This window comes from Folsomia candida, unplaced genomic scaffold (genome assembly GCF_002217175.1).
Source record: "Folsomia candida strain VU population unplaced genomic scaffold, ASM221717v1 Fcan01_Sc001, whole genome shotgun sequence".
In the NCBI taxonomy this organism is placed as follows: domain Eukaryota; kingdom Metazoa; phylum Arthropoda; class Collembola; order Entomobryomorpha; family Isotomidae; genus Folsomia; species Folsomia candida.
Genome location: NW_019091193.1, coordinates 531,963 through 551,896, shown reverse-complemented (window position 1 = coordinate 551,896; position 19,934 = coordinate 531,963). Strand labels below are relative to the sequence as shown.

General features: G+C 37.1%; 4 protein-coding genes across 4 annotated transcripts; 2 read left to right on the top strand and 2 right to left on the bottom strand.

The window, feature by feature from the left end:
• Positions 1-11,070: 11,070 nt before the first annotated feature.
• Positions 11,071-12,457, top strand: LOC118433552. The gene is made up of 4 exons (XM_035845557.1): positions 11,071-11,712; positions 11,789-11,977; positions 12,062-12,175; positions 12,273-12,457. The coding sequence occupies exons 1-4, from the start codon at positions 11,499-11,501 to the stop codon at positions 12,455-12,457; spliced, it is 702 nt and encodes a 233-aa protein (XP_035701450.1). The 5' UTR covers positions 11,071-11,498.
• Positions 12,458-13,467, top strand: LOC110841599. Its single transcript, XM_035860366.1, has 5 exons — positions 12,458-12,509; positions 12,575-12,786; positions 12,851-13,013; positions 13,123-13,240; positions 13,317-13,467. The coding sequence occupies exons 2-5, from the start codon at positions 12,721-12,723 to the stop codon at positions 13,378-13,380; spliced, it is 411 nt and encodes a 136-aa protein (XP_035716259.1). The 5' UTR covers positions 12,458-12,509; positions 12,575-12,720; the 3' UTR covers positions 13,381-13,467.
• An 814-nt stretch (positions 13,468-14,281) lies between these two features.
• On the bottom strand, positions 14,282-15,291 carry LOC110841598. The gene is made up of 5 exons (XM_035860362.1): positions 15,240-15,291; positions 14,963-15,174; positions 14,736-14,898; positions 14,509-14,626; positions 14,282-14,432 (listed from the first exon to the last, which is right to left on the bottom strand). The coding sequence occupies exons 2-5, from the start codon at positions 15,026-15,028 to the stop codon at positions 14,369-14,371; spliced, it is 411 nt and encodes a 136-aa protein (XP_035716255.1). The 5' UTR covers positions 15,029-15,174; positions 15,240-15,291; the 3' UTR covers positions 14,282-14,368.
• LOC118433525 lies at positions 15,292-16,678 on the bottom strand. Its single transcript, XM_035845521.1, has 4 exons — positions 16,037-16,678; positions 15,772-15,960; positions 15,574-15,687; positions 15,292-15,476 (listed from the first exon to the last, which is right to left on the bottom strand). The coding sequence occupies exons 1-4, from the start codon at positions 16,248-16,250 to the stop codon at positions 15,292-15,294; spliced, it is 702 nt and encodes a 233-aa protein (XP_035701414.1). The 5' UTR covers positions 16,251-16,678.
• Between the last annotated feature and the right edge of the window lie 3,256 nt (positions 16,679-19,934).

Genomic DNA, 19,934 nt, shown 5'->3' with positions numbered 1-19,934 from the left:
GGAAACCATGAATTGCCCTGAAAAACCGTGAGCTACCACAATAAGGCAGATACATGATCCTCTCGAAAACCCAGTATTTTCGGAACTTACGGCCCCCGTAAGACCCCGAATTTTGTTCATATGCGCAAGGGCGGAAGAAATTTTATAACATATTAAAGAGCTTGATATAATTGGTACTTTGCAAAATTCATACGTTACGTTAATAATGGTTAACAACAGTAAAAGTTAATTATGTTGGAAAATTTTAAAAAGTACAAAGACGCCATGATCTGAGTAAGTTTATAAAAATTTGTGAGCTAATAGAAATATTTGTAAAATTTTGTAAACCTTTGTTGGCTACAGAATTTAAGGTCTTTACAGCGCTACCAAGGCCTGCGTGAATTGCATTGTTATTCATCACGAAGTATTTTGCAAATCATTTTAATGCATTAGTAGTTCCGCATGTTTATACCCAGTACCCGCAAAAGAACTGTTATAAGAAAAAACTCATTGTAGCGAACTCCGTTTAATGAATTTCGATAAAATAAGTACATAACTGAAAAGCCAATGAAATTTCGTGTAGGAAACACTATTCTGTTTTTAAAATGTCAATCTTTTACGGCGACACGAGCCCAGAGTCTTCGTTTCTACCACTCGATCGGAGTACGCACGCGTTCCAGGGGAGATTGGCCTCATTTCTAGACCATTGATTTTTTTATGGATTCCAAACTTGTGTGGGGTTTAGCACACACATCTAGCTCCAGTTTGGAAAAGTTGTCATGGTTCAGAAGTTTAAGCTTCGGCGGCAGTGAATTTTTTCTTACCAATGTACCAGCAATACATAATAAAAGTAATATGCAAATTAGGTCTCACAACAATGAGCGACATGGCCCAGTAAATCAAATCGATTGCACAACCGCAACAAGTGTAAGAAATAGTAATATTTCATTTAGCAAGCCTGCGTTGAGATATAATAATCATTTTTTAGTTCCTCGCCGAATAAGGAAAATTCAGAAAACTTAACAATCGCCCACATCAACTTAAATTCAATAAATAGTAAGTTTAATGAACTCCAAGCATTCCTATCCCTTAACGACATCGATATATTGTGTATAAGTGAGTCAAGACTTAAACCACACCATAATTTACGACAAATTCCAGGTTACGTGATATTTAGAAAAGACGCCAGACCCGATTCACATGACCGTGGTATTGCCGTGCTAGCAAGAGACAATCTTAAAGTAAAAAAACCTAATAACTTTCATGATATCCCGTCCAACAATATTGAATATTTAACCCTAACCGTGCAATTACGTTATAATAAGGAAATCATCATATCGTGTGTATATCGCCATCCTAATTACAAGAAGGAAACCTTAACAGATGACTATGCATTTTTTGACGACTTCCTATCTGAATGCTGTAAATACCATAAAAATGTGTATATCCTCGGTGACTTTAACCTACGTAATACAAAATCGGCTTCCCCCCTATACAAAATAATTAGTAAACTGTCTTTACATCAAATCACTGATTTTGTATACAAAGCATGGGAGAATGATCATGTATGTATTATGGTGGCGCTGGATGTTGCGAAGGCCTACGATAAGGCCTGCAAAGAGGTTCTACTACACAAACTAAAATGGTATGGAGTTGATTCTAAACTTGTGAGGTCATTTCTAGAAAATAGGCAACAATTCGTATGTATCTCCTGCAATAATTGTACCAAAAAGTCTAGCACGCGTCCTACTAATCTAGGCTTTTCTCAAGGGTTATGTATTAGTTGTATTCTGTTCTTGATAATGATGAACGACCTGCCGTACCATTTAAAAAACAGTTTATGTGTTGTGTTTGCCGATGACAGTGGTGTGTTAATTTCTGGTGATATTGATCATATAGAACAAGTTGTAAATAATCTGAATAATGATCTGGATGGGAGTATGCGTTGGATGGAAGCAAACAGGCAAGAACTGAATGGAAATAAATGTGAATTTATTGTATTTGCCCCCCGTAAATTAAAATCTGCTGTATCAGATATTGTTATAAAAATTAATGACACACCTATCCGAAGGGTTACTTGTACAAAATTATTGGGGGTATTATTGGATGAAGATCTAAAGTTCAATAATCAATGTGATAAGGTGATAAAGGGTTGTAACAGCTCTCTTTGGTCAATTGGTCCCCTTAAAAATGTCGTGGAACGCAAGAACAAGGTACTATTAATACATGCATTGGTATTCTCTAGTCTGTTATACGCATCCCCTGTATGGCTGTTTGGTAAGAATAATTTAAAGTGTGTAAATAAAGTAATCAGAAAATGTGCAAGATATGTATTTAATAAAGGGAAGTATGACCCTATATCTGATGACTTATCAGTCGACTTGGAATGGTTAGAATCGGAAAATATCGTGCAGGCTGAGTTGTGTAAACATGTGTTTAAAATGCTAAATGGGAGCTGCCCCAAATATTTTGCCAATTATGTACCAATAAATACGGTTATATGTAGAAATACTCGTAATAATACTTACTACAAGCCTGATATGTCAATTAGTAATAATATTGCCAAAAAGTCCTTCAAATACAGGGCAGCACTGTCTTGGTCTAATCTACCATTAAATTTAAGAAATGGGCATGAAAAGATGAGTCTAACTAGGTTCAAAAAAGAGGTGAAGAAGTACTTTTTAAATGTCCAGAATACAAAAAGAGTTATGGAATTATTCGAATTATTCGACTCGTTTCAATATCAAGATTGTTTTTCTATGATGTAATCATCATTGTTTTATATGTATGTACAAGCAAAATGAAAATTGTATAATGTATGACTTTCTTTTATCCTTGAGGTGTAAAGTCCCATGCAATGGGGTGCCTCATTGAAATAAATAAATCAATCAATCAATCTTGATCCGAAATGGAGTCAGGAATTTGGGATTTCAACCACTCAATCACCATTTTTGCCACATAAGCAGGACCTGAGCCCTACTTGACTGTCATTTCGCTATTTTTCAACAGGTTGTGGTTCCAGGGTTTCACAATTCGCTCGAAAGCTTAGAAAAATAATTTTTCATACGGAACTTCAACCCCAGAAGAAGAAAATTCACTTTTTCAACCCAATCCAATTTATGTCCAATCAAAAAATCGTAAAACCAGGATGGTGGGAACGATCAACATTTTAGAAATTTTCTGAATAGTTTAGACTGGTGGGGTGTAGAAACGGTGTGTTTGCTATTTTATTTGGCCTCACCCATAAAGCTGGGATCCTCTGTTGAAAATATTCGTTTCCAAGTTCCAAGCGCGTACCGCATGATCAGCGCCAGGGTTCTGATGGGTCGATTTTTACTTGGCGAGTAGCTAGGAAGTGTTTCTCCTCATGTCTTGAAGACATAAGTCCAAGGTTTAGTTTAAGGGCTCGGGACTTACTTTTACTTCATCCGTTCATTTGTGAGGGAAATTTTCTTAGGGCTCGGCATGGATTCGGGTGAATCCTGGTTTTTCGCGCCTTGGTCAATGTTGGTGACCTTTTTGGCCATTCACGTCCACTTCTTTTTCGGTCGTCGACACTGCCAGTGTCAGGGGATCATTTTACGGTACGGTCGACCATCTTGCGTTCAGTTCCGATTTTTGTTTAACAATTGAAAAATGACGATTTTTGTTGTTTACAAAAATCTTGTTGAAAAATTGCAACACGTTGTTTCTCCTGGTCTGTCACTTTGGAACCTTTGGTCACCAAAAACTTCGAAGCATGGTTTCTGATAGACAAAAACATGGAGATTTCAATAAAAAATAGCACAACTTTCTAAAAAAAATTCTTTGCCTGCTAAATTTACCCGGGAAATCTTAACAGAACTTTAGCGGGTACTAGGTACATATATACTTAAATAGCATGCATACATGCATAATAACTAACTGATGAAAGTAAGCGGACATTTTTGGTAAACTTTGATGCCATATTTATTAATTAATGCGCCAGTTAGTTAGTACTTATATTACATATTATTTGCATGATTATTAACAACAAAAGCCAAAATATAGCATGACAAATACTACGGGTCGCACAACTTTATACACATTGGTGGAATTATGTATGTACGTACCAAACTATACCCTAAACTAAACCTTAAACTCCACCTGACTCGTCTCCAGTTCTGGTATGCTGATCAACAAATTAATCGTATTGTCCAATATGCTCTGCAGAAAGTATGTCTTCATCGATTTATCCACCACGAAGAATATGAAGCCCCGAAAACCCGCAACAATCCTGAGGGGACGTAAGGGTCGGAACTTCTTCCTAAGATATTTCTTGTCGAATACCCCATTCCCGCCAGAACCTAACTGTTCCGCCCACTTAACCAAGGCTTTCGCCGAATTTTCATGCATGCTTGAGCAGACGGGTATCAATTGTTGTGAGATTCCCAATGTGGCGAAAGCGAAGAATGGAAACATGATATAATATCCGAGCGGAAACACCTTGTACAATTTCAGCGTTGCAAAAATAGCCCCAGCGCAGAGCCAGATTCCACACTCGATTAGCTGAAATGCAAAGGTCGCCTCAAATCCGTGCAAGGAGACTTCAATGATTTTCAATTGGGCGTAGTCCGTATAAATGCGTTGAATTTGGTTGATGGGATTAGCACCCATGTGACTAACAAAATTTCAATGATTACATATGATATAATCTGTTTAGTTTTCATTATTTCCGGTAAAAGAAGGAATAAATAACTCCAAGAAAGTATTTCCAAGGTGCATAAGGAAGCCAATTTCTTGCATGGGTGCAAAAAATACAAGAAATTAGCGACATCTAACGGAAAATCTCCATATTAAGTGTAGGACAGTGGGTGAGCCACCAGGTGGCGCATATTTTTGCCTCCCGTTTTGATTTCTGAGCCGAAATTACTCCTAACCACAGAATGAAAATTTCAATCCACAATCAGGGTTCGCTACCCAGGGTTTTTATGGGTTGGGGATTTTGTGGGTTCTTGTGGGTCTTTGTAAGATTTTGGGGCAGATTGAAACATGATTCTTATAACTACAACTTACCTTAGACCAATGAATAATGAAAATTAGGATTCAGCATGAAAGTTTGAGTATTTTCATGTGCGCTTAAATTTCTAAATATCATTACATGAATATTCCTTTTATTTCTGATTTACTTGTTAAGTATGAACTTTTGCTTAAAATCCATGTCAATGACAATACTGAAAAGTTTATGCTGAATTCGAATATTGAATTCGTTTTACTCTATTATATAATTTTAGGAATTTTATTTCAACCAGCCCCATAATCTGCAAATACCCACAAAAATCCAAATACCCCAACTCCCGAGGTTGGGTTTTTCTGGAAAACTCCGAACCGTGTCCATAATCCCTAAACCTTTGATACTTCGTAATCCTAATCATTAATCTTACTTTCCTAAATCACAAGATTCTGCAAATTAAATGTATAAGTAGCTTTAAATTTACCCATTTTCTCCAATATTCCTATCCGACAAACCCTTAACGATCCTGACCATCAACTGTATCGGAGCTATCGTCATCATTCCCATTAAGGCAAAGATTCTCGCGCTTTCCGCAAAACCGTCGTAGATCATGACAGCGGAGAATAATGTGAGCATAATTTGAGTCCAAAGGTGATTAAACACCTTCGTGGGTACTATATCTTGCAACAAGTGCTGGTACACGCCCAAATTTAACGCTATTCCGAATACCGTCGCAATGAAGGGGACGAACGGGAGAGGGGCGAGCATGGCGTAGGCAGCCATGCCAAAGGTGTCAAGTTCGCCCTTGTTTAACCTCCAGATCGGGTAAGACGATGGTGCTTCTACATCTGCATATAAAATGGACCGAAAGAATGAAATTTAAATCGGTCTTAAATATCATGTTAGCCTTTTGAAAAGTAAATGCACAGCCTGATCTCTATTTAAAATTAGTAAATCATGGGGATCCATCGCTGAGTGTCAGTTTCAATAATTGGCACTGCCGTCTATGGTAGTATTCGCATCTTAAGGAGCATACTATTTATAATATAATATAGGCAGTGTTGGATTGGATTGGGTGTAGCAGTGTGGTACTACTGAGGTTGAGCGAGAACTTGCTTTTGCCTGCATAATTGGCCCTCTGTTTAACTTACTTCTGTTAATTAGTTTCTCTGTCCTACTACATATCTCATGAATAGATCTGTGGACTAAACGTCAGACATAGCGACTGTAATAAGGTGTAAAAATATGCTATAGCTCCAGTGGAGTGATCTTTTATTGTTGGGTCATTATCATTACTGACGGGGAAATCCACCGATGGATCTACTAGTAAAATGTGGGAGCTCGTAAAATAAACTCGTAAATAAGCTGGTAAAATGAATGACGCACATGAACTGATTACCAAAGTTCCCCGTGAGGCAGGTGCACACGTAAATTAAAGTAGGGGAGCATGCATAAAATACTGTCGTTACACAGAAAACCGTGATGTAATGGTATCGTGTTAAAATGGGGGCCCTATTGAGTAGGGCCTGTGTTTTAATGTAAAGTCGTGTTCGAATTAGTACGTGTGGTAACGATTCGTGTTGTTACGGGGTGCTACAACTGAACTTACCCTCCTCAGGGAACATTTCTTCATACCGTTGCACCAACCAGTTAACCCGTAGAATGGCTTCCCTTCCACTTTTCAAAATGTAGACTGTCGTTCCGATTACCAAAATTCCAGACGTGTTCATCATCGCATACGAAAAGATGTGTTTGACTTTAACGTTCGGATTGGGTTTGACAATTTGGCGTAAAATCACGTACCAAGCACACCCAATGCTGATGAAGTAAAAGAAGAAAAAGATTGAGCTCAACCAGGGCGCGTAGCGGGAAACATTTTCCCGCGTGATTTTTGTGTACTTAAATCGTCTCTTTTTTCTGTCAAATTCAACCGGAGTTTTTGAAAGGTAAGAGTTCGCGGCAAAATTTAGGGACAATGCTTTGTATGCGAGGCGGGTCGGGATTTTGACGAGTTTTCCGACTTGATCGGCGGAGCCTAAGCGACTGAAACTATTGGCAAGAAAATCCTATATTTTTAGATGACATTTCGACCTCTAAACATAATACGTCCTGTCAAATACGTACATATTACATATTTCTTAGATGAAGTTGATTGTAATACTTAATTTTTCTGTAAATTATGTCATAGTACTAACGATGTCTAGGTAATTTTGATATTTATGGTCAGTCTCTCGGTACCTCATTTAAATTAATGCCGGCGCCGGGAAGTACCCGTAATATGTACATATATTTAATAGACATTAAATGCGAGAAAGACACCGATAATAAAGATGGATACGTATATATATACATATATATGTACCTTACGCCTTGTAAATACAACTGTGGTAAACATTGTAAAGCACACGTCTTGAATTATTTAAATTTCGCCTAATTACTTTATTTTGACTATTTGGACATGCCTAATACGCTTTAATAAGTTACATATACTTCATATAGTAAGAGTTTAACACATGTACATATGTGCATAGATATGCACTTTATGTATGCACATATGTAAAATCCGGTTATGTATTTGTAATCATAAACAGACCCGTAAGATTAGCGGCGGTAGTATTTATATTAATTGGCGGGATACATGCATAAGTATATAAGTATTTACATATGTACATATGTGGTTATGCTTGATTTTATATTGTTACGTATTTTTGCTGCTTACATATTATTTGCACATATTTTCATATCCCTAGTTTTCATTGCATAACTAGATAAGTAATTTATTTGAAAATTTTGCTAAAATTGGACATATGTATTTATTTATGTATGTACAATTTTTCACAAATTTCCTCTTATGTAGTAATATTAAGTAATGATCAAATCAAATAACTTTCAAACTGCATTATTTCCCAGACATGTACATATGTATCCTAATTTCTGAAATTACTTTTGTCATTCGTCAAGACTAATCCTAACGGGGACGCACACCAAATTCAACCCACATTATTTTTTAGTCATCTCAAGTGAACAGACAAATCGTTTAGAAACAATATTTAGTCCAACACTTGCGCAGATGCGCAATATCCAGAGCGCTATGGGTACCGCAATTTCGCGCAAACTTTAAGTTTTCAAACGGGAGCCTATGCCATAGAGGAATAGTCGAGCGTTTTGGCGAACTTGCTGTACCCATAACGCTATGAATTTTGCGCATCTGCGCAAGTGTTGGACTAAATATTGTTGCTAAAGGATTTGTCTTTCAGACTAATGTGCTTAAAAAATGATCTGGGTTAAACATGGTTTGCGCTCTCATTGTAAGTTATTTTTACAACGATTGTATCACAAAATCTTTCGTTAAACGGATATTTCGTCACCAAATATTTCGATGGATAGAAATACTAAGCGGCTATTTTCAACCTACGGAAATAAATTACCTATATTAACGTGGCTATAATTTTAAGGAAAAATGCAACTAACTGAAAATCAAAATTGTCTGTAAAGTCAATAAATTAAAAAATAAACCACCAACTATTAAGTAGTTAGATATATTCATACATATGTAAATATGTGTGTATTACATAGTAACTTAAATTCTAGCAGAAATTTTTTTCTTATATGAGAATAAACTCAATAAAAGCATTCCCATTAGGAAAAATTCGCAACGAATTTTTCCAAATACGTGTCCTGCATCACGAAGTACATGTTTTAAGTGGTCACCAAGGTTTGATTTGTGCGCTGAACATATGGACTTAAATCTTGAAACTAAGCAGACTTCCCTCTTCAGCTTTATATATACATCCATACAATGGCAGTTTTACTTATTAATGTGTCAATTAGCATATTACGAATTATTTACATCCATGATTATCCAGCACAAAAAGGCAAAGATCTCAAGAAACTTACTAGATTAACAACTTGTACATATGTTTACAATTACGTGCAAACTATACTTTAAACCCCACCTGACTCCAATTCCGGTAGGCTGATCAACAAATTAATCGTATTGTCCAATATGCTCTGCAGAAAGTAGGTCTTCATGGATTTATTCAACACAAAAAATATGAAGCCCCGAAAACCCGCAACAATCTTGAGGGGGCGTAACGGTCGGAATTTCTTCCTATAATTTACAAATTTGGTTACTAATTGGACATGCACGTATTAATATTTATTAGAGACATACGTACATACATACCATAATCATTAGGTTCCAGACTATTGAAATAATGTTTCAATCAATTCACCCTTCCTAGCCAAGTACGTAAGTATTCTAAAATTATTTTTGTCCTTCGTCTATACCAAATTTCTTTTACGGATTACATATACATGCAATACAAGATCTTTCATGAAAGGGGTGCCGCCGAATTTTCATATTTCGATGGATTCTAGAAACCCGTACATAGATTTCAAACAATTTATTTTGGACATATTTTCGATTTGCCATTTAATGATATCGTAGTACGATGTCCTCTGTTAATTCCGACGTTTCGACGCGAGTATCATCGTCATGGTCCGATTGAGACAGAAATGCTGAATGATTAACGGTGTCCTTCGATCCACAAAATTGCATCCGAATTTAATCTTCAACGGTGACCAGGATCTGATCTTCCTCTTCATCAAGCTCCCATCTCCTACCAACATGGCTGAATTGGCCATCTGCATCAGCAACCGCTTGGACCACGTGTGCACCAGGGAAGCCAGCGAGAATAATACCGTGGTGCCCCATATCGCGTCAATCCACAGTATTGGGAAGATGATGAAGCCAGGCATTTGTATTTCTCCGTGTAAATTGATGCATATGAACAAAGACACAATTTGAATGGCTGCCCTAGCTGCACAGACCGAGAAATACACGTGCTCGATTGGGGTAAAGTCGTGGCAATCTGGGGTTCGTGTCAAATTCGTGTAAAATATTTTGGATACTCGTGTTTTTCTCTGTTGCAGAACACCAAAATCCACTGTGTTACAAAACACGTGTATTTTCCAAGGCAAAACTCGTGTTTCATATCCGTGTATTTTTGGTAACCAAGTCAGGGAAATACTCGTGTTAAAAACGTGTTAAAATGGTGTTTAGTTATTCTTTCCAAATGTTGCCTCCACCGCTAAACTTAATAAAGCACAGTACAGACACGGCAAGATTTTTGTGGATTTATGATAACAATTTATTTTAAGTTTAATTAATTACATATTTCTGAAAATGAAAAAATCCCGAGATAGACAGATGCAAAGGCAAGTTCGCAGCGCTGAATATAAAATTAAGTTGAGTGCCTTGATTTGCGATGCCCCTGCGAGTGCATTTGTGCTAGGAATAAAGTGCCATGCAGGATATAGTTCTTGTGGAAATTGTACTATTAAAGGAGTATACTATAAAAACCGAGTAATATTTCCATATGGCAACCACCCTGAAAGGACCGATGCATCATTTCGTGCAAGACTTGATCCACAACATCACCATGAAGCTACATTCATTGAAAAAACCGACTTGGATTTGGTCAGAGACTCACCAGGGGAGTATATGCATTTAGTGTGTCTTGGAATTGTAAGAAAAATCGTATTCTTGTTGACAAAGGGTAAAAAGTGTCCTGCCAGATTGCGGCCCCATCAAATCGAAGAGATTTCAAATGAGCTACTAAAACTTAAAAGGAGCATACCATGCGAATTTGCCCGTAAACCTCACAAATTGAAGGACCTTGAATATTGGAAAGCCACGGAATTTCGTCAGTTTATACTGTATACGGGCCCACTGGTTTTGAAAAACATAATTTCCAACGACTTTTATGAACATTTTATGTCACTACATGTTGCAATATCGATTTTGGCTGACAAAGTTCTTCATATAACACACAACAACTATGCACATGAATTACTTAACTATTTTGTCAAGCATTTTTGGAACACTTTATGGTGAAGAAAATATGTCGTTTAATGTGCACGGACTCCTACATTTAGCAAGCGACTGCATTAATCACGGCCAACTCGACAAATTTAGTGCATTCAAATTTGAAAATAAACTTCAAGAAATTAAAAACTTGGTGAGATCAACAAATTCCCCCCTACAGCAAGCGCACAGAAGACTGATCGAGAGGGAGAACCAAATCCTTCCAGCCGCCTCCACTCCATTAGTGCCATGCCTAAACTCGCCGTGGTCGTATTCCAACCCTCCAGCCTACTTCGCTAATTGTTCTGAATTTTATAAGAAGTTTCAGAACACATTATTTAAATTAAGTGTTTTAAGTGCAGATAGGGCGTGTGAAATACTAAATGGCGATATTGTGATTATTAAAACATTTCTTAAGAAAGACGGGAAGGAATTATTCGTTGGACGACAGTTTATAGATAGGACTAACTTTTACTCGACTCCGTGCCCATCTTCAGTGTTAAATATTTATTTATTGTCAAAACCTGGGCCAATTAAGTGCTTTAATACGTCTCAAATAGTGAAGAAAGTGATTTTACTACCGTGTGGCACTAAATATTTAGCGGCTCCTCTCATTCATCTGTCGGCATAACCATCACTAATAATTTAAAGTGAAGAATTTTATGCGCCACCGTAATAATGTCCACTAATAATTTTGTTTTTGTGAAATTTATTGACACTAATGAAATTGAGGTAGTGTCAACTGCATGGTTATGCGCAAATAATACTAAATGTGCATGGCCCAATTACAAAAATCCAAGCCGAATTGTTAAAGCTGTTGGTCAACATGAAGCTTCAGAACAAACCTGGTCAATTCATGACGTAAAACTTCTTGGGAGTGGGCATAAATTTGGTAATTTTAAATAAACTTGTGAATATTTGGTGTTGCGTTTAAATGCGATTCTTTTCAATTGCCATTTGTATTACAGCAACTTATCGCGAAGCCCTCCAAAAACTTCCAAAAGTGATGGACCAGTCAGACGCAGATGTTGGGAGCGGAAATGATAAAAACAGGTTGTGCCGAAACAAGGGAAATGCGAGCGACAGTTCTGGAAGCGATGGGGACGACTCACTCAGTCCTAAGATACCACGTCCGCCCATGATAGGCAAAAATTGTTGTAATTTCTATCATGATTGTTGACCAATAGCTACATTTTAATTGATGTTTAATTAATCATTTTAATTAATTTTTTCCCTTGTAGATTTACAAAAAGCTGGGCTGAAAGAATCAACTGAAGGGGAGCCGATTCCAGGAGGGAAGTCTAGCAGAAATAAGACATTAAGCAATAATAATATGCCGTTTAAGCTATGCTTAGGTAAGCTTCATTTGAAATATGTACATAGATTGATCATATTTTTATTTATCTATGCACTTTCTGCATACGCATGCAATAATAAATTTATTGTTTGCAGCTAATCAGGACAGTACCATAACTGTGAAAGGTACACAACCGGAAGTTATGGGTGGGAATCAAATATCCTACGATAAAGGTGCAGGCACGTCTTCAACAAGCAACGGCGACGCCCAACTCTCCATTATTGGGAACGACAACGAATCACCCGAAGTTGGAATACTTTCCGCCGCGCTGCCCAAATGAAATTCGATAGGCGCTCAGCAATCATCCTTGGAAGTAGAAAATTTTCTTCCCGGTACATAAAGAACGTTAACTTATTATAAAAATTAGCTAATGTAAACGAGTTATTTGTTTTCATAGGAAATCAATTTCAGAGTTGGGTGGTCAGAAATATCGCAAGCTTAAAAGTTCAGAGTCGTAACATTCAGGACACCTTGGATGCAATATTACTTCATTTGGATGGACAGAAAAAGCCCCAAGATGAAATTCGTCATCAAATTCCACTGATGAATATGGAGGATGTTAGCAAGGGGGCCGGCTATTATGAGATTTTGGCCAACCGCGAGTCCCTGGTAAATACATTTCAAATATATTATTCGTCTAATCGGATAAAGTAAATTTTCGTATCTACTTCAGGTGACACTTTTAAGGCAGCGTGGTTGTAGTAATGTTGCAAAGTGTACACGCCGCATATTATCAAAACTTTGTGGGGATCAGTTGGCCAACTGTTACAATTGGATCGGGTCAAGAGGAGGAAAATCAGCGTTCTGTGATGTATGGATGAAACAAGTAGTTTTCGGTAAATGTGTTCACGTACTATTTTAAACCTAACGCGTATAATACCTATCTGAAACAACACCACGTTTAATAGTGGAAGGTCACGTTAATTTTTTCTTTGAATATTTTAGATACGGTTCGTCAAAGTTTACCATCAAAGGCAGTGACAGATGACGAGATGGAAGCCGTAATTAAGGAATATTTGAAAGCAGCAGCAAAACGGTTGAAGAAAAATCATTGTGCTGATATGTATGTGAATACAATAACTAAATCCCGTTAAATTTTAAAGTTTATACTCATATTAATCTAATGTGTCAAATCATAGCGCTGGGACAATTTCCGATGGTGGATCAGACTTTATTAATCATGAGGAGTCGGATGACATATAATTTTTAACCATTAATCATTGTTCTCTGTTTGTTATGATTAATTGAAATAATTAAAATGAAATAAAGGCATGTCATGAACGGGAAAAATTGTGGCAATTCTCGGTGTTTATTTAGCGTAAAACACGTGTTTATTTCATGTATAAACACGAAAATTAAACGAGTTTATACCCTAATTATAAACGAGAATAACACGAGTTTTACACGTATTAGTTCTGTCCTAGACACGTGTTACACACAAATTTTACACGAGTCTAACACCGCAAAACGGCGACAATAACCCCCAATACTCACCATCTTTTACACCAAATCTTCACGTGTTAACCACGAGATTTCGTGTCCGCGGACTGGTGTTTTTCCCGTGTATTTCCCGAGTTTGTGCTACCAAATTTATGCTTGCATGCTTGTAAAGCAGGGTTGGCCCTGTAGGTCTTTAAGAACTAAAGCTCTGTATGGGCTGTTCACGTGAAAAATGCGCCCCTTTTGCTTAAATTTCTCTCGAGTTAAGGAGTGGTAGCGGTACTCACCTCTTCAAGCGAAATTTGTACGGAACTGCGAACTTTTTCCACGCGAGCAGTTTTCGCTCATGTAAATCGAGAGAATTCCCTGGTAGCACAAACTCGGGAAATACACGGGAAAAACACCAGTCCGCGGACACGAAATCTCGTGGTTAACACGTGAAGATTTGGTGTAAAAGATGGTGAGTATTGGGGGTTATTGTCGCCGTTTTGCGGTGTTAGACTCGTGTAAAATTTGTGTGTAACACGTGTCTAGGACAGAACTAATACGTGTAAAACTCGTGTTATTCTCGTTTATAATTAGGGTATAAACTCGTTTAATTTTCGTGTTTATACATGAAATAAACACGTGTTTTACGCTAAATAAACACCGAGAATTGCCACAATTTTTCCCGTTCATGACATGCCTTTATTTCATTTTAATTATTTCAATTAATCATAACAAACAGAGAACAATGATTAATGGTTAAAAATTATATGTCATCCGACTCCTCATGATTAATAAAGTCTGATCCACCATCGGAAATTGTCCCAGCGCTATGATTTGACACATTAGATTAATATGAGTATAAACTTTAAAATTTAACGGGATTTAGTTATTGTATTCACATACATATCAGCACAATGATTTTTCTTCAACCGTTTTGCTGCTGCTTTCAAATATTCCTTAATTACGGCTTCCATCTCGTCATCTGTCACTGCCTTTGATGGTAAACTTTGACGAACCGTATCTAAAATATTCAAAGAAAAAATTAACGTGACCTTCCACTATTAAACGTGGTGTTGTTTCAGATAGGTATTATACGCGTTAGGTTTAAAATAGTACGTGAACACATTTACCGAAAACTACTTGTTTCATCCATACATCACAGAACGCTGATTTTCCTCCTCTTGACCCGATCCAATTGTAACAGTTGGCCAACTGATCCCCACAAAGTTTTGATAATATGCGGCGTGTACACTTTGCAACATTACTACAACCACGCTGCCTTAAAAGTGTCACCTGAAGTAGATACGAAAATTTACTTTATCCGATTAGACGAATAATATATTTGAAATGTATTTACCAGGGACTCGCGGTTGGCCAAAATCTCATAATAGCCGGCCCCCTTGCTAACATCCTCCATATTCATCAGTGGAATTTGATGACGAATTTCATCTTGGGGCTTTTTCTGTCCATCCAAATGAAGTAATATTGCATCCAAGGTGTCCTGAATGTTACGACTCTGAACTTTTAAGCTTGCGATATTTCTGACCACCCAACTCTGAAATTGATTTCCTATGAAAACAAATAACTCGTTTACATTAGCTAATTTTTATAATAAGTTAACGTTCTTTATGTACCGGGAAGAAAATTTTCTACTTCCAAGGATGATTGCTGAGCGCCTATCGAATTTCATTTGGGCAGCGCGGCGGAAAGTATTCCAACTTCGGGTGATTCGTTGTCGTTCCCAATAATGGAGAGTTGGGCGTCGCCGTTGCTTGTTGAAGACGTGCCTGCACCTTTATCGTAGGATATTTGATTCCCACCCATAACTTCCGGTTGTGTACCTTTCACAGTTATGGTACTGTCCTGATTAGCTGCAAACAATAAATTTATTATTGCATGCGTATGCAGAAAGTGCATAGATAAATAAAAATATGATCAATCTATGTACATATTTCAAATGAAGCTTACCTAAGCATAGCTTAAACGGCATATTATTATTGCTTAATGTCTTATTTCTGCTAGACTTCCCTCCTGGAATCGGCTCCCCTTCAGTTGATTCTTTCAGCCCAGCTTTTTGTAAATCTACAAGGGAAAAAATTAATTAAAATGATTAATTAAACATCAATTAAAATGTAGCTATTGGTCAACAATCATGATAGAAATTACAACAATTTTTGCCTATCATGGGCGGACGTGGTATCTTAGGACTGAGTGAGTCGTCCCCATCGCTTCCAGAACTGTCGCTCGCATTTCCCTTGTTTCGGCACAACCTGTTTTTATCATTTCCGCTCCCAACATCTGCGTCTGACTGGTCCATCACTTTTGGAAGTTTTTGGAGGGCTTCGCGATAAGTTGCTGTAATACAAATGGCAATTGAAAAGAATCGCATTTAAACGCAACACCAAATATTCACAAGTTTATTTAAAATTACCAAATTTATGCCCACTCCCAAGAAGTTTTACGTCATGAATTGACCAGGTTTGTTCTGAAGCTTCATGTTGACCAACAGCTTTAACAATTCGGCTTGGATTTTTGTAATTGGGCCATGCACATTTAGTATTATTTGCGCATAACCATGCAGTTGACACTACCTCAATTTCATTAGTGTCAATAAATTTCACAAAAACAAAATTATTAGTGGACATTATTACGGTGGCGCATAAAATTCTTCACTTTAAATTATTAGTGATGGTTATGCCGACAGATGAATGAGAGGAGCCGCTAAATATTTAGTGCCACACGGTAGTAAAATCACTTTCTTCACTATTTGAGACGTATTAAAGCACTTAATTGGCCCAGGTTTTGACAATAAATAAATATTTAACACTGAAGATGGGCACGGAGTCGAGTAAAAGTTAGTCCTATCTATAAACTGTCGTCCAACGAATAATTCCTTCCCGTCTTTCTTAAGAAATGTTTTAATAATCACAATATCGCCATTTAGTATTTCACACGCCCTATCTGCACTTAAAACACTTAATTTAAATAATGTGTTCTGAAACTTCTTATAAAATTCAGAACAATTAGCGAAGTAGGCTGGAGGGTTGGAATACGACCACGGCGAGTTTAGGCATGGCACTAATGGAGTGGAGGCGGCTGGAAGGATTTGGTTCTCCCTCTCGATCAGTCTTCTGTGCGCTTGCTGTAGGGGGGAATTTGTTGATCTCACCAAGTTTTTAATTTCTTGAAGTTTATTTTCAAATTTGAATGCACTAAATTTGTCGAGTTGGCCGTGATTAATGCAGTCGCTTGCTAAATGTAGGAGTCCGTGCACATTAAACGACATATTTTCTTCACCATAAAGTGTTCCAAAAATGCTTGACAAAATAGTTAAGTAATTCATGTGCATAGTTGTTGTGTGTTATATGAAGAACTTTGTCAGCCAAAATCGATATTGCAACATGTAGTGACATAAAATGTTCATAAAAGTCGTTGGAAATTATGTTTTTCAAAACCAGTGGGCCCGTATACAGTATAAACTGACGAAATTCCGTGGCTTTCCAATATTCAAGGTCCTTCAATTTGTGAGGTTTACGGGCAAATTCGCATGGTATGCTCCTTTTAAGTTTTAGTAGCTCATTTGAAATCTCTTCGATTTGATGGGGCCGCAATCTGGCAGGACACTTTTTACCCTTTGTCAACAAGAATACGATTTTTCTTACAATTCCAAGACACACTAAATGCATATACTCCCCTGGTGAGTCTCTGACCAAATCCAAGTCGGTTTTTTCAATGAATGTAGCTTCATGGTGATGTTGTGGATCAAGTCTTGCACGAAATGATGCATCGGTCCTTTCAGGGTGGTTGCCATATGGAAATATTACTCGGTTTTTATAGTATACTCCTTTAATAGTACAATTTCCACAAGAACTATATCCTGCATGGCACTTTATTCCTAGCACAAATGCACTCGCAGGGGCATCGCAAATCAAGGCACTCAACTTAATTTTATATTCAGCGCTGCGAACTTGCCTTTGCATCTGTCTATCTCGGGATTTTTTCATTTTCAGAAATATGTAATTAATTAAACTTAAAATAAATTGTTATCATAAATCCACAAAAATCTTGCCGTGTCTGTACTGTGCTTTATTAAGTTTAGCGGTGGAGGCAACATTTGGAAAGAATAACTAAACACCATTTTAACACGTTTTTAACACGAGTATTTCCCTGACTTGGTTACCAAAAATACACGGATATGAAACACGAGTTTTGCCTTGGAAAATACACGTGTTTTGTAACACAGTGGATTTTGGTGTTCTGCAACAGAGAAAAACACGAGTATCCAAAATATTTTACACGAATTTGACACGAACCCCAGATTGCCACGACTTTACCCCAATCGAGCACGTGTATTTCTCGGTCTGTGCAGCTAGGGTTCCTTCACGTGAAATATAAGTGGAAAGTTGCTCTCGCCTCTCAAATTCAAAATAAGAGGGCCGAGTAATCTCAAAATCTCATTTAAGGTGGTTAATTTAAAATTGAGCAAAGTGAAACCTTTTTTTAAACCAACCAAACTGGGTACCTAAAAATGAAAATTGCATGCAATTTTCATGCATGAAATCCTGAAAAGGTGCAAGAACTAGACACAAACTAGTGCTTATGAATATTTAAAATTAACACACTTTTCTACCAACCTTTCCAATATCCGAATGTAGCTTAGAATACAGACGAGGCCCAGTAATAAGACGTAGATGATCACAATTGCTCCTACTGATAAGATGTGAAAAGACATCCACAACTCAAAGATGTGGACCAAAAAGGCCGCCATGGTCACTGACCAGTCATCACTATCCATTATTTCGTTACAGGTTGGTAGCATGGACATGATGAAGGGTGGTGAGCAGGGGACATATGTCAGCAGGGCGAATTGAAACGTTGCAATTGCACGAATTGATACCTCCGACACCAAGATGAGTACCTTGACCAGTTTGAGTCCATAGGAATGACTAAGTTTTGGGAAGCCTGAAAAGAATACGAGAGATAATCTTTTTAGTTTTAGGGTAAAATTTAATGCGCCCTGAGATTATCTTAAATCGTCCGGTAAAAATGTCTTAATTTGCCTGATCTTAATTTGTCAGGAGTTTAAAATTTAAAAATTCAGAAACGTCTTAATAAAATCGATAATAAATTTTAACTATTTTTTAGTTAAAATGTAGAAACAGATGTATTTACAAACCATAAATAACTTAATGATGAAAAAATACGCAAATATGCACTTAATAAAACTTTAAAAAGTGACAAAACAACAAAAGCTCGGTCATTTCTAAACCGATTTTGATTAAATTAGCGCCTTTGTTGTCATTTCGAATAATCAAAGTTTCGTGTTATACAGAAAACATTTCGGCATATGTATGTCTAAGTCATATGTATGTTTCGGCATATGTATGTCCTAAGTGAAGCAATACTGAGAATTCTAAGCAGAAGGTTGTCAAGAAAACACGCTTGAATTTAAGTACTTGCCATGAAAACACACTCAATTACCAAGAAATTGTTTTCTACAAACTTGTGTTCATAATTTGTGCTAATAATGTGCTAAATCTGAGTTTGCCTATCTATTAACTGTAGGGGTTTCAGTGAACTCTGAGTTGAGGCACAGAAATTATCCTCCTTACTCTTTCTTAAGAAAACAATATTGTGGGGGATCATATAATTCTTAATCTAGGAATCGCTTAGTCGTCGTAAAGTCGGTTCGACATCTTCGCATGGTGCAGTTTCAGTGCGTCTTGTGCTTCGTGTACTGCACCGCAATGCTTGCCAACATTTGTTTCGGGGGGTTAACCTTGATTGGAAAATTGCAAGGGTTCGGTTTCTTTTGTGTCTACCTGATGGGTTCGGTTTTGAGGTGGGATATAAAATTGGAAAACTGCTTGTTTCAAATTCTTAACACTTTTGTGCAGTTTGAAAAAGACGTGATTGATGGTAAGGGTAAATCTTAATTGGTTATTACATAATTATATATGTATGTATGGTTTCTTAACCTAGATTTCTTTCACTTTTCCCTCATTTGTCACGACGTATTACAAGAAATTGCTAAAGTGTAAGCCGCAAGGAAAATAAGAAAAGGTCGCCACATATGGCCTCACCCTTTGTACCGTACGTAATGTTGAGGATTTCCCCCCCCCCCAAGGTGGCGTATATGTCTTGCATTTCTTGCACTAGTGTCAAAAATTATCCCCGAAAAAATTTTTATAAAGTTATTTGTAAGAATTTTTTCGAGGTAACAATGGTATTTATAAATACAGAACACGCATCGTTTTCATGCAAACGCAATTCGAACTAGTTTTTTACAAGTTTGTCCTCAGACTTGTCACGGAATTTTAGCTTCACTT